The sequence below is a fragment of the Cebus imitator genome, unplaced genomic scaffold, assembly GCF_001604975.1.
Source record: "Cebus imitator isolate Cc_AM_T3 unplaced genomic scaffold, Cebus_imitator-1.0 Scaffold257, whole genome shotgun sequence".
NCBI lineage: Eukaryota > Metazoa > Chordata > Mammalia > Primates > Cebidae > Cebus > Cebus imitator.
The window spans coordinates 1,740,419-1,753,936 of NW_016107572.1; the positions used below are offsets into that span (position 1 = coordinate 1,740,419).

At 42.2% G+C, this 13,518-nt stretch overlaps 1 protein-coding gene across 1 annotated transcript; it reads left to right on the forward strand.

Moving 5' to 3' along the window:
* Window positions 1–11,923: 11,923 nt before the first annotated feature.
* On the forward strand, window positions 11,924–12,483 carry LOC108283193 (mitochondrial import receptor subunit TOM6 homolog). The gene has a single exon (XM_017499394.2). The coding sequence runs from the start codon at window positions 11,927–11,929 to the stop codon at window positions 12,149–12,151; it is 225 nt and encodes a 74-aa protein (XP_017354883.1). The 5' UTR covers window positions 11,924–11,926; the 3' UTR covers window positions 12,152–12,483.
* The last annotated feature ends 1,035 nt before the right edge of the window (window positions 12,484–13,518 follow it).

The window sequence follows — 13,518 nt, forward strand, 5'->3', positions numbered from 1 at the left end:
TGTAGGTGTTTGTATCTAGTTGTAGGTGTTTGTATCTAGTTGTAGGTGTTTGTATCTAGTTGTAGGTGTTTGTATCTAGTTGTAGGTGTTTGTATGTAGTTGTAGGTGTTTGTATGTAGTTGTAGGTGTTTGTATCTAGTTGTAGGTGTTTGTATCTAGTTGCACTTGGGGTCTATAACGAAAAGGAGCAATAGGAAATTAATAATTTTTAAATGCAACGGACAAAGCGAAAGTTGTGAAAAAGTGATAAAAGCACCACTTTGGATTCTAGCTGAGGATCTGTCACAACCTAACGGTGGGACCAGAGGTAAGTCTCCTTACTGCAGATACCTCTGGTATTTTCTTCTTCGTTATTATGTGGAAATAGGCTACCAAAAGTACCTAGTTAAATCATCATACCAGCAAGGATTGAGTCCTTTCTTTGTGCAAGAGAAATAACCTCATTTAACTCTGTTGCCTTATAAGGTATTATTGCTGTTTTACACAGGAGGGAAACTGGGTTTCCAGGAGTTAAATAACTTGCCTGACATTATACACCTATCAGGTCGAGGAGCTAGGTTCAGAACTCAGGAAACTGAGCACCATTGCCTGTACTCTGTACCACGGCTCTGTATAACTGTTTTTACAAAGATTCTTTCTGGATCTCAAATTTCTATGGCTTTATAATAAGGACAAGAGTTAAACAAACTGCATGAACCTAACAATATTTTTAAATCTGTCATATTTTGCATTTTCCTTCTAATTTTTTTTTTTTGAGACAGAGTCTCACTCTGTTGTCCAGGTTGGAGTGCAGTGTCGTGACCATGCCTCACTGCAGCCTCGACCTCCCTGGGCTCAGGCGACCCTCCCACCTCAGCCTCCCAAGTAGCTGGGATACAGGCACATGCCACCACACTCAGTTAATTTTTGCATTTTTTTGTGGTGACAGGGTTTCACCATGTTGCCCAGGCTGGTCTCTAACTCCTGGGCTCAAGCGATCTGCCCACCTTGGCCTCCCAAAGGGTTGGGATTACTGGTGGGAGCCCCTGTGGCTGGCCTTCTAATTTCTAATACATGTTAGACCAAGAGTCTTGGAATTATCCGCTATAATATAGTTACACTTTTTTAAATCAGGTCTGGTTGATGAATCTTTATGAATTCAGTTGTGGTCGCTTGGTTAAACAATCTAAGTACATTTAGCAATACTGCCAGTAATTTTAAAAGAACAATTATGTTAGGCTAGTAATCTTTTTTTTTTTTTTAGATGGAGTCTTGTTTGCCCAGGCTGGAGTACAGTGGTGCAATCTCAGCTCACTGCAACCTCCACCTCCCAGGTTCAAGTGATTCCTGCCTCGGCCTCCCAAGTACTGGGATTACAGGCATGCGCTACCACACCCAGCTAATTTTGTATTTTTAGTAGGGATGGGGTTTCTCCATGTTAGTCGAGCTGGTCTCGAACTCCCGACCTCAGGTGATCCGCTCGCCTCAGCCTCCCAGTGCTGGGATTACAGGTATGAGCCAATCCTTTTTAATATATAAAGAAAAGAACTCAGGGATTAGAAAATATTATAGACTTTTTCTCTTTGAGTCATGCTGGTTTCATTCCAGGAAAGATTAGCAAGATTTAAAAACCATTGTCAGCCCCAGAGCCTAGTGGGTATCCTATTTTTACATAGAGGAAGTTCTGGGTCTTACATAAAGGTTCACTTAGGAAGAACAATTTTTTTAAGGCCTAGTTTGACCTTCAATCAGTTGTCTTTTTCCCATTGTGCCTGGCCAACATAGCCCAAGGTCATTCTGACATCCTGTTGAAAATGTTGCTGATTCCTCCAAGTAGAATTATAGATGTTTTCCTAAATTGGAGAATAAAAATCTTCAAGTCATTTACCTTTCAACAAATTTACAAAGGGGTATTACATGATCTCAGTAAGAATGTTGAGTGTGTACAAATCACTCAGCTGTCTGTACTAACCCCAAAATAGTTCATAATCTCATTTCTTTTCAGTGGTACGTGTCAATACTAGCAGTGTCTAGGCTGCCTAGAATTGCCTAGAATGACACATGTTTAGTTGTTTCTAGAATCACTTTTTAGTTTGTGTATTCACATAAAACAATTTTCTAATTTAAAAACAGCATAAAAAAGATTGTGTCAAGTAGTTGCTTCTCATGTTCGTGGATATAAAAGGGCAACTGTCAAGTAAGAAGCCACCTGGATCTCAAGAATTATACATCATGTCAGTCTTCCTAGAGGGGAGAAAGGGGAGTTTTTCTTCTGTCTTGTAGCTTCATGAATAATTCCACACCCATCCACATGTCTTTACCCGTTTACATAAGCCTTTTTTTTTTTTTTTTTTTTTTTTTTTTTTTTTTTGGTTTAGACCACAGGCTGTTCTCTGATTCACTCAGGGGGAAAAAAAAATCCACCATCAGAAAGAGTTCTGCTGTTTTTTTTTTTTTTCAGATACAACAGTCTAGAGTACAACAGAGAGTTCAGTGTTCTATTTGGACTAACATTTTCTGTTTCCTCTAGCATACAAAGATGAATAAATGATGACATTTTTCTGTCTTCTGTGATAAACACTGTTTTCGAAAGCCATGGTGTAGGTTTATGTGGACTTGATGGGTTTCACTTAATTCACATGAAATTATGCTAAAGAATGAGCCTATTCTCTGTGTCCTGTATTTCTCCCAGCTGTATTTCTTTAAATATTATCAATAAGTTTCTGTACTACAAGCATTCATTAAACCCAAACATCCATTTCAACTGACAACAATTGGGCCTGAGCAATTTGAGATTATATTCCTGAGAAAAGAAAATGAAAACAAACTCATTTTATCAGCTTACTCCCTTACCCCAGAAGTTTACAAGGGTAATGCAAACAGCTATCTTAGAATTTATTCCACTATTTAAACGCCTAAATCCCAGCACTTTGGGAGGCAGAGGCAGGTGGATCATGAGGTCAGGAGTTCGAGACCAGCTTGACCAACGTGATGAAACCCTGTCTCTACTAAAAATATGAAAATTAGCTGGGCATGGTGGCACGTGCCTGTAATCCCAGCTACTCAGGAGGCTGAGGCAGGAGAATCGCTGGAACCCGGGAAGCAGAGGTTGTGGTGAGGCAAAATCAGCACCAGTGCACTCCAGCAACAGAGTCAGACTCCATCGGAAAAAAAAAAAACTAAAGCAGGACTGTCCAAGATAGTGTGAGCTACATGTGAATTTTAAACCTTTTAGTACCCACTTAAAGTAAAAAGAAAAGGGACAATTTATTTCATTTAATTAATCAATCAATTTATTTTTTCTAGAGATGTACAGCTCCCTGTGTTGCTTAGCCTGGTTTCGAACTCCTGGGCTTAAGCAATCCTCCGGACTTGGCCTCCTCAAGTGTTTGGATTACAAGAGTGTGACACTGTGCCTGGCTGACTTTAATACTACACTTTATTTAACTCAAACATCAGAAATATTATCATTTCAACACATAATCAAAAACAAAATTTTCATGGCTGGGCACGGTGGCTTATGCCTCTAATCCCAGCACTTTGGGAGGCTGAGGTGGGCAGATAATGAGATCAGGAGTTCGAGACCAGCCTGGTCAGCATTGTAAAACCCCATCTCTACTAAAAATACGAAAATTAGCTGGGCGTGGTGGTGCACACCTGTAATCCCAGCTACTCAGGAGGCTGAGGCACGAGAATTGCTTGAACCCAGGAGGTGGAGGTTACAGTGAGCTGAGATGGCGCACTGCACTCCAGCCTGGGCAACAGAGCAAGACTCTGTCTTGAAGAAAAAAAAAATCAAATCAGATATTTTACATTCTTTCAGGTATTCAGTTATATTTTTATACTTAACAGCATTTCCAAGACCAGCCACATTTTAAGTGTCTAACAGCCACAATATTGGATGGCACGGGTCTAAGGAGTCTCTCTCTTTCTCTCATTGCATACAGGAAAGAGATAGCAGGGTCTTAGGATGTGGATTCAAAATGTATTAAATATCATAAGAGAATTGCACTCTAACTGGATGAAAGGGAAGGAATTCCCACATCTCCTGATGTCTCTCTGGCCACAGACTCCATGACCTTCATGTTCATCTATCTGGTCTTTCATTGGTCTTCGCTGGCAAAGGACTGTGGTTTAAGGTGCTTCTGATTTCATGAAGTTGGGGCTTACCCTGAACTGATGGTTCTACAATAACATGGTTTTATATGTACCTGACTGTGCCGAAATTTATTCTAAATTCAAAATTATTCCATTTCCTTTTTTTCAGCTTAAACCCCCCACTCTCTCCCTATAATTAATTTAGAAGTCTTATCTCAAAAATAGATGCCAGTGAAAAGCACCAAGTCAGCCAATTGGTGAGGACAAAGGATAAAAAGAATTGTGTGGGCCGGGCACAATAGCTCAAGCCTGTAATCCCAAGACTTTGGGAGGCTGAGCAGAAGGATCACTTGGGGCCAGGAGGTAGAAGCTGCAGTGAGATATGATCACACCACTGCACTCTAGCCTGGGCAACAGAGCGTGATCCCATCTGTAAATAAATCAATCAATAGATAGATAAGTAGATAAATAAAATAATTACAGGGACCCCTATTCCATCCTTGTGACCCCTGAGCCACAGTTTAAGGAATGATTTTTTTGTGTGTTTAGCTCGGGAAGAGGTTAAAAAATGCCTTTAAAAATATTATAACTGGCCAGGTGCGGTGGCTCACGCCTGTAATCCCAGCACTTTGGGAGGCCGAGGTGGGTGGATCACGAGGTCAAGAGATCGAGACCATCCTGGTCAACATAGTGAAAACCCCTCTCTACTAAAAATACAAAAGATTAGCTGGGCATGGTGGCGCGTGCCTGTAATCCCAGCTACTCAGGAGGCTGAGGCAGGAGAATTGCCTGAACCCAGGAGGCGGAGGTTGCGGTGAGCTGAGATCACGCCATTGCACTGCAGCCTGGGTAACAAGAGCGAAACTCCGTCTAAAAAAAAAAAAAATTATAACTATATATATATTATAGCATGCTCCTGAGTCTCAGACCATCATTTCCTTTTTTTCTCTTTTGTTCTCTTTTTAACACAATTCTCAGTTTCTGGGTAGCTACAAGCCCAGGATTACACCCAGGATTCTAAATGAGATATGAGAAACCATTTGCAGAGAGGAACCACGACTTCACTCTACAAGGAAATCCCCTGTTTGCAGCTAGACTCTTGATGATATTATTATGTAGCCCCAGGGCTCTTTCCTCATTATTTTCTGCAATTCTACCTATTAGGGCTCCATTTAAATGTATCATGGATGCTACTTTGATGCATGACTTTTCAGCTTTGTGAGACTGAATTTCATTAGCCTCGTTTCTGTCCATTTCCCTAAACTCTTTAAATCTTCAGCAATCTGGTCCATTCCTAGAATGTAGCAACTGATATTTCTTCATCACAGATTCATCTGTAAACTTAGCTTCCTAGCTTAGGACACAGTAGACTCCATTCTCCCTTCGTTTTAAAGGCACGTAGCGTGGAGTAATTAGAATGGTGCACTGAGGACAGAGGTCCTGCTTTTCTGGGATGGCAGGGGTGCACCTGAATGCAGGCTGCCAGGTCCTGGCTCCTCTGAGCTAAGCTCCCTCACTGTCTCTACTCAATGCCTTGGAGTCGTAAAGAGGGGAGACAGAGTTTTCTCCTAATTCTGGGCTTCCTGCCCTGCCATAACCCTTGGCTCTGGCTAAAGTTTCATTGCTGCTTCTACTTCTAGGGAGGGGAGAAGTTTTCACTGAGAAGTGCAATAGGCAGCGGATGTGGGGATTCCCTTTCTCTCTACCGTCCCCCCACCCCTTCCACGTGGCCCTCTTTCTCCCCACCCCCAACTGTGCTCAGAACAAAGATAAGACTGCTGGGTTTCATAACTCATATGTCTCTATGTACTGATTTTGATTTATTGAGGTTGCTAGTTTGGCCCACTGCTAGTTTGGTCTTCTGTCCCATTCAGTGAATCAAGTTGGGCTTTTAAACCTCTCACACCTTTCCTGTTTTTGTGTTTAACCACAATGGCTGAGTCTGTTCAGTGACAGAATGGTAAACCAGAACTTGAATCCAGGCTTTCGTACCCCAGGTTTGCACTCAAGGTAAAAGCTGGGCTTCGAGGAAGATCAGCAGAGAGTTGTGCATGGTGAAGAGAAATAGAGAGCAGTGGGAAAGGAAATGCAGGCAGAGAGATCAGAGAAGGTACAGGGACAGGTGTGAAGTAATGAGCAGCCTGACTGGCATTAGGGGCAGAAACAAGGCCATTGCTGTGACGGGCATTTTGAGGTTGAGGATCAATGTAATTTGGCAAACTGATGGTGGGGGTGGGGAAGAGGGAGGTGACTGATTGGCACTTTCAGATCACAGAACAAGTCTCAGGAGGCCCAGGCCAATCAGTTAAACCTCTTTGATTCTATTTCTTCATGTGGGAACTGATGGGGTTGAACAAAATAATGTCAGTTACATTCTAGAGCCAGGTTCCTTGGCTTTCATAATTGTCTGTACTCATTCTTAACAAGCAGACAGTGTTAGGCAATATTCATCACTTAAGATTTGATCTCAGGACTTTGGTCAGGCTTTGGATGGCGTAACTTCACTCAAGAGATATGGTCTGTGGAATGCCACGAAGCACACCAGAAATATCTCTCACCTCTTTCACAGTGGATGTTAAGGGTGAGGCTCCAGGGCACATCACCTGGACTTGAATTCCAGCTCCACCGCTTATTAGCCGCATGGCTTTGGGCAACTTAATTAACCTCTCTGTGCCTCAGTTTCCTCATCTGTAAATTGACATAATAATAGTGCCTATCTCACTGAGTTATGAGGATTCAATGAGATAGTACAATTGCCTGCCACATAGCATTATACATTTAGCTATTATCATTTCATATTTATTGGTTCCTGAAATTCCACCCATTTACGACTTATCCAAATAGGACATTTAATTGTTCCTTCAAGAAAAAAACAGAAACAGGCAAAAAATGAAGGAAGCCATTTTGCCAAAGTTGCAGTATGAATGAACTCATCAGAGAGATTCTGATGGGAGTGAGAGCAAATTTTAATCATGAGGAATCAGGGGACATGGCGTGGGACACTGGTGCTCAGGAGGAAAGTAGGCCTGGAGGAGGGGCTTGGGTTTGGGCAGTCAGGCCACAGCAGGAGAGTGCCAGCCTCCAGGGGATGAAGAGGATGGCATTGCATGAAGGGAGATGGGCACAGAACAAGGAGGGGAAGGTGCCGAGGTTACTTTGGCTCTCCATCCACTGCCAAAGTGTGAGGAGCGATGAGGGGAAATGGTCACGGTCCTTGGGAAGCCAGGGTCCCTGCTGCCCCATCTTTCTCTCTCTCTCTTTTTTTTTTTAATTGTACTTTAGGTTCTGGGGTACATGTGCAGATCATGCAGGATTGCTGCATAGGTACACACATGGCAATGTGGTTTGCTGCCTCCATCCCTCCGTCACCTACATCTGGCATTTCTCCCCATGTTAACCCTCCCCAACCTCCCCAACCCCGCTGTCCCTCCCTTTGCCCCCGCAACAGACCCTAGGGTGTGATGCTCCCCTCCCTGTGTCCATGTGTTCTCATTGTTCAACGCCCACCTATCAGTGAGAACATTCGGTGTTTGATTTTCTGTTCTTGTGTCAGTTTGCTGAGAATGATGATTTCCAGATTCATCCATGTCCTTACAAAGGACACGAACTGATGTTTTTTTTATGGCTGTATAGTATTCCATGGTGTATATGTGCCACATTTTCCTTGTCCAGTCTATCGTCAGTGGGCATTTGGGTTGGTTCCAGGACTTTGCTATGGTAAACAGTGCCGCTATGAACATATGTGTGCATGTGTCTTTATAATAGAAGGATTTATAATCCTTTGGGTATATACCCAGTAATGGAATTGCTTGGTCAAATGGAATTTCTGTTTCTAGGTCCTTGAGGAATCAGCACACTGTCTTCCACAATGGTTGAACTCATTTATACTCCCACCAACAGTGTATAAGTGTTCCTATTTATCTACATCCTCTCCAGCATCTGTTGTCTCCAGATTTTTTAATAATTGTCATTCTAACTGGTGTGAGGTGGTATCTCAATGTGGTTTTGATTTGCATTTCTCTAATAATCAGTGATCATGAGCATTTTTTCATAGGTTTGTTGGCCTCATATATGTCTTCTTTTGAAGTGTCTGTTCATATCCTTCTCCCACTTTTGGATGGGGTTTGTTTGTTTTTTTCTTGTAAATCTGTTTTAGTTCTTTGTAAAATCTGGATATCAGCCCTTTGTCAGATGGGTAAACTGCAAAAAATTTTTCCCATTCTGTTGGTTGCCGGTTCACTCTAATGACTGTTTCCTTTGCTGTGCAGAAGCTGTGGAGTTTGATTAGGTCCCATTTGTCTATTTTGGCTTTTGTTGCCAATGCTTTTGGTGTTCTAGTCATGAAGTCCTTGCCTATGCCTATGTCCTGAATGGTTTTGCCTAGGTTTTCTTCTAGGGTTTTTATGGTGTTAGGTCTTATGTTTAAGTCTTTAATCCATCTGGAGCTAATTTTAATGTAAGATGTCAGGAAGGGATCCAGTTTCAGCTTTCTGCACATGCCAGTTTTCCCAACACTATTTATTAAACAGGGAATCCTTTACCCATTGCTTGTTTTTTGTCAGGTTTGTCAAAGATCAGATGGTTGTAGATGTGTGACATTGCCTCCAAAGCCTCTGTTCTGTTCCATTGGTCTATATCTCTATTTTGGTACCAGTACCATGCTGTTTTGATTACTGTAGCTTTGTAGTATAGTTTGAAATCAGGTAGCATGATGACTCTGGCTTTGTTCTTTTTGCTTAGGATTGTCTTGGCTATGCAGGCTCTCTTTTGGTTCTTTTTTTTTTTTTTTTTGAGACAGAGTTTTGCTCTTGTTGCACAGGCTGGAGTTCAATGGCACAATCTTGGCTCACTGCAACCTCCACCTCCTGGGTTCAAGCAATTCTCCTGCCTCAGCCTCCCAAGTAGCTGAGATTACAGGCATGTGCCACCACACCCAGCTAATTCATCTTTCTCTTTCTTTTACCCTCCCCGTAGGACTGGACACCAGGGAATGCAAACAGACCTGTTCTCTCACTGCCTGTGAAAAGAGTGAAAAAGATCTGCAGTGGCAGCTAAGGGGAAACTGAATAAAGGGCCCCTTGTGGTCAGCATCTCCCATAGCTCCTCTGTCACTCTCCACCAAAAATAAACAGGGGCAGGTTGAACAGCAACCCAATATGGTTCAACCCACTTCTGGACTTCCCAATGGAACTTTAAGTCTTTTGAGGGCGGAAACCATATGTCACAGACTTTGTCTACCACAGCATCTGGGTCATCTGCTGAGCAGGTTCTGACCCACGGCCTGTCTGGATGAATAACAGCATAAATAACTCCCAAGACAAGTAGGTACAGTTGCCACAAGAATAGAATAAACACTTTGTTTCTTGTTCCTAGAAACTTGAAAGTAGCCCTTCCAAGTTTATTTGGTTTTTAATAATGCCCACAAAGAAACATTTTATCTCCTCGGATATAGCTACAGGTGTATAAATTCCAATAGCTTATTCCAATTGCCACCAGACTCTATTCTTATAGTTAACGTTTAACATTGAACATGTAGAATCAAATGTTTGATCTTCTCTTTGGTGTTGTGGGAAGTAGAAAAGTTCCTTTTTAAAGTTTCCTTTCTTGTTAAAAAATAAATCATAAGTGTGCTAATAACTCTTTGTTAAGCCCTATTCTATATAGCTGTTAGACATGCCATGCTTACAGGCACGTAGTACATTCTATGTCCTTGTACTTTAACCAAGATATCTGTGCTGGACATGCTCACAGGCATGTCCCAGCTCTCCATTGCTTTTACCTGTTTGGAAAACTTTTAAGTTGTTAGTCAAACAGGTTTTATTTTAGATCGTGAGGTCTGGCTCCAGCCAACAGAGATCAGACACAGTAGTAAGGACAACCCCAAATGCATAAGGGATAAATTTGTGTGTTTTCCTTTGTTCATTGCATTCTTGTGGCACGATGGCTAGTGAGGGTGCCCTTACTGCAGCCCAGGAAGTAAAAATTGCATTGCCGAAAGATTCTTTGTCTCAGTGCTAATTTTTCTTTGTGGTACCAGCATCTATTTCCAACAGTGTTATTTTCCTTTTAAAATATTTTATTATTGTTGGAATAATAATACTGATTTGTGTATTATTTTAAATAATTTTTATTTTAAAAAATTCTCGTTTTGCCAGGCGCGGTGGCTCAAGCCTGTAATCCTAGCACTTTGGGAGGCCGAGGCGGGTGGATCACAAGGTCAAGAGATCAAGACCATCCTGGTCAACATGGTGAAACCCCGTCTCTACTAAAACTACAAAAAATTAGCTGGGCATGGTGGCGCGTGCCTGTAGTCCCAGCTACTCAGGAGGCTGAGGCAGGAGAATTGCCTGAACCCGGGAGGTGGAGGTTGCGGTGAGCCGAGATCGCGCCATTGCACTCCAGCCTGGGTAACAAGAGCGAAACTCCGTCTCAAAAAAAAAAAAAAAATTCTCGTTTTATAAGTGGAATTCAAAGAATCACATAGGGCCAGGAGTGGTGGCTCACACCTGTAATCCCAGCATTAAGGCTAAGAGGGGAGAATTGCTTGAGGCCAGGAGTTTGAGACCAGCCTGGGCAACACAGTCAGACCCTGTCTTAAAACAAATAAATAAATAAAAACTTAGCCAGTGGCAAGTACTAGAGCCCCCCAACACACACACACACACACACACACACACACACACACACACACACAAACTTAACCAGGTGTGTTGGTATGCCCCTGTGGTTCAAGCTACTCAGGTGGCTGAGGTGAAAGGATCGTTTGAGCCTGGGAGGTCAAGTGAGTCATGATCACACTACTGCACTCCAGCCTGGGCAACAGAGTGAAACTCTGTCTCAAAAAATAATAATAATATATAAAATAAAGAATCATGCAAACTTATAAGAGGAAACAGTGGGGAAAAAGGCACAAGTTTTATAATTATATAGACCTGGATTTGAACCCATGTTTTACTATATCAGCAATGCAATCTTGGGGAAGTTACTTAACCCCTCTGTGCCTTAGTCTTCTCATCTGTAAAATGGGATAGTAATATTTTCTACCACATGGGGTTGTTGTAAGGATTGTATAGGTTAATGAGTAGAAACCAGTTGGCACATGTAGGTTGTTAGTAAACATGACTTCCTTTTTTCTACCACTATGAAGATTTCCATGACAGTCAGATTTCTCCTTCAATGCTGCATAACAAACATCTCCAAAATTTCAATGGTTTCCAATAAGCATTCACTTCCTTGGTCATAGGTCTGAGAGTTGGCTGGGATGGCTCTATTTCAGGCTGCTGGTGAGGTTCAGGTCGACTTTATGTGTCTCTCTTTCTGGGATCAGGCTGAAAGGGTACTGGCTATGTGGAGCAAGCTCATTTAAAACCTCTGCTCTTATCACGTTTGCTTTCATTCCATTGTCCAAGCCCAAAGTCAGTGGAGCAAGAAGGTCCAGGGAAAAGGAAATGGCTATTTGCTAAACAGTAATCTAATTTGTCACAACTGAGAATTTAATATTTATAAATTTCTGAATTATATATCAACAAAGAGAATAAGAAAACCTAGATCAAGTGTCCGCAAATACTCTCTTCCTAACATTTTAGGGGAAAAAAATCAATCTAGAATTCAATTTTAGGCCGGGCATAGTGGCTCATGCCTATAATCCTAGGACTTTAGGAGGCCGAGGCGCAGTGAACCGAGTTCATGCCACTGCACTCCAGATTGGGCAATAAGAGCAAAAATTCTGTCAAAAAAAAAAAAAAAGAACAGAATTCAGTTTTAAGGATGCTTTCTACATATTGCCAAATATTACAGAATTTCATTTTCCTTAATGACTATAAATTTAAAAACTAAAAAAGAAGCTATTATGGCTTCCAGCAGGGTCCCGGTGAGCGCTGCCGGCTCAGCTAATGGAGCCCCCGAAATACCGGACAACCTGGGAGATTGGCTTCGGGGCGTCTACCGCTTTACCGCTGATAGGAATGACTTCCGGAGGAACTTGATCCTCAATTTGGGACTTTTTGCTGTGGGAGTTTGGCTGGCCAGGAACTTGAGTGACATTGACCTCATGGCACCTCAGCCAGGGGTGTAGCCAAGTAGACAAATAGAATCCTATGCTGAATCTGAACCTTCCAAAAAACAACCTGCAATCTGTGACCATCACAAGATGTGCCCTGATGGCAGCTGAAGTTTGATTCAGATGGGCACTTTCCTTTTCCTTAGCCCTGCCTAGTTTCCTTTTGTTCCTTGAGTCCACGCAGAATTCCATTCTCTGGTCAGCAGACAAGTTTAAGCTAAAGTATTGCCTCTGTTCTGTAAAGTTCTGTACAAAGTTCCTAAGCTTCTCCAGGGGGTGATCTTTGTTCTTGTCCTGAGAAATAACAATGCTGTTTTAACAAACATTTGAAATAAATACTGCACACACACACAAAAGCCCCAAAAACTAAAAAAGAAATACTATGTTATTTATAGTGTTTTATTGTGTTACTTCATATGAATTTTTATAATATATAAATATTCAAAATAGGCTTTATTTTTACGTTATACACTATATATAAATGCTTCTCTAAGCAGTTGCTGAGAGGCCAGCACAGAAGTGTTCTGGAGATTCTGAGGACTAACAGATAGGCAGAATAATGCCATGGAAGAAGTCCGAATGCTTAGGCTCTGATCCTGGCCGCCAAAGGGGCTGCGGGTTGCCAGTGGGTCATGCATATTCATACTTTCCCTCTCCAGGGGAGTTGAGCGGAAAAAAAGAAGTGGCCAGCTGGTCTCTCTGGTCCCAGCTGTTTTGTTTTTAGACGAGGATATGGTACCTGCTTTGAGAAGAAATGGGAATACCCAAAGCACAGAGGAAGGAACGTATATGTTGTCCTATCCCTCCCAAAACTCAGCACAGGGAGGTGGTTCTGTACACAGGTGCAAAGGCCAGACTGCCTAGGTCCGAATCCTGGCTCTACCACTTACCTTGGGCCCCTTAGGTAACCCCTCTGAAATCTGTAAAATGATTATTTAAAATTGTACCTACTTTATAGGGCTTTTGTCAGAATTAAATGAATTACTCATCAAACATAGTTAGAACAGGCTGGGCGCAGAGCTCACACCTGTAATCCTAGCACTTTGGGAGGCTGATGTGGGCAGATCACCTGAGGTCAGGAGTTCGAGACCCGCCTGGCCACCATGGTGAAACTCCGTTTCTACTAAAAATACAAAAAATAGCTGGGCATGGTGGCACATGCCTGTAGTCCTAGCTACTTGGGAGGCCGAGGTGGGAGAATTGCCTGTATCTGGGAGGCGGAAGTTGCAGTGAGCTGAGATCATGCCACTGCCCTCCAGCCTGGGCAACAGAATGAGCCTCCATCTCAAAAAAAATAAATAAATAAATAAAAAAGGAGTTAAAACACCGCCTGACAAGGAAATATTACAGCTGTGTTATTTATTACCTTTGCTAAACAGCTT

Coding starts and splice junctions, on each gene's coding strand:
- LOC108283193 (XM_017499394.2), top strand. CDS start 11,927: ATGGCTTCCAGCAGGGTCCCGGTGAGCGCTGCCGGCTCAGCTAATGGA.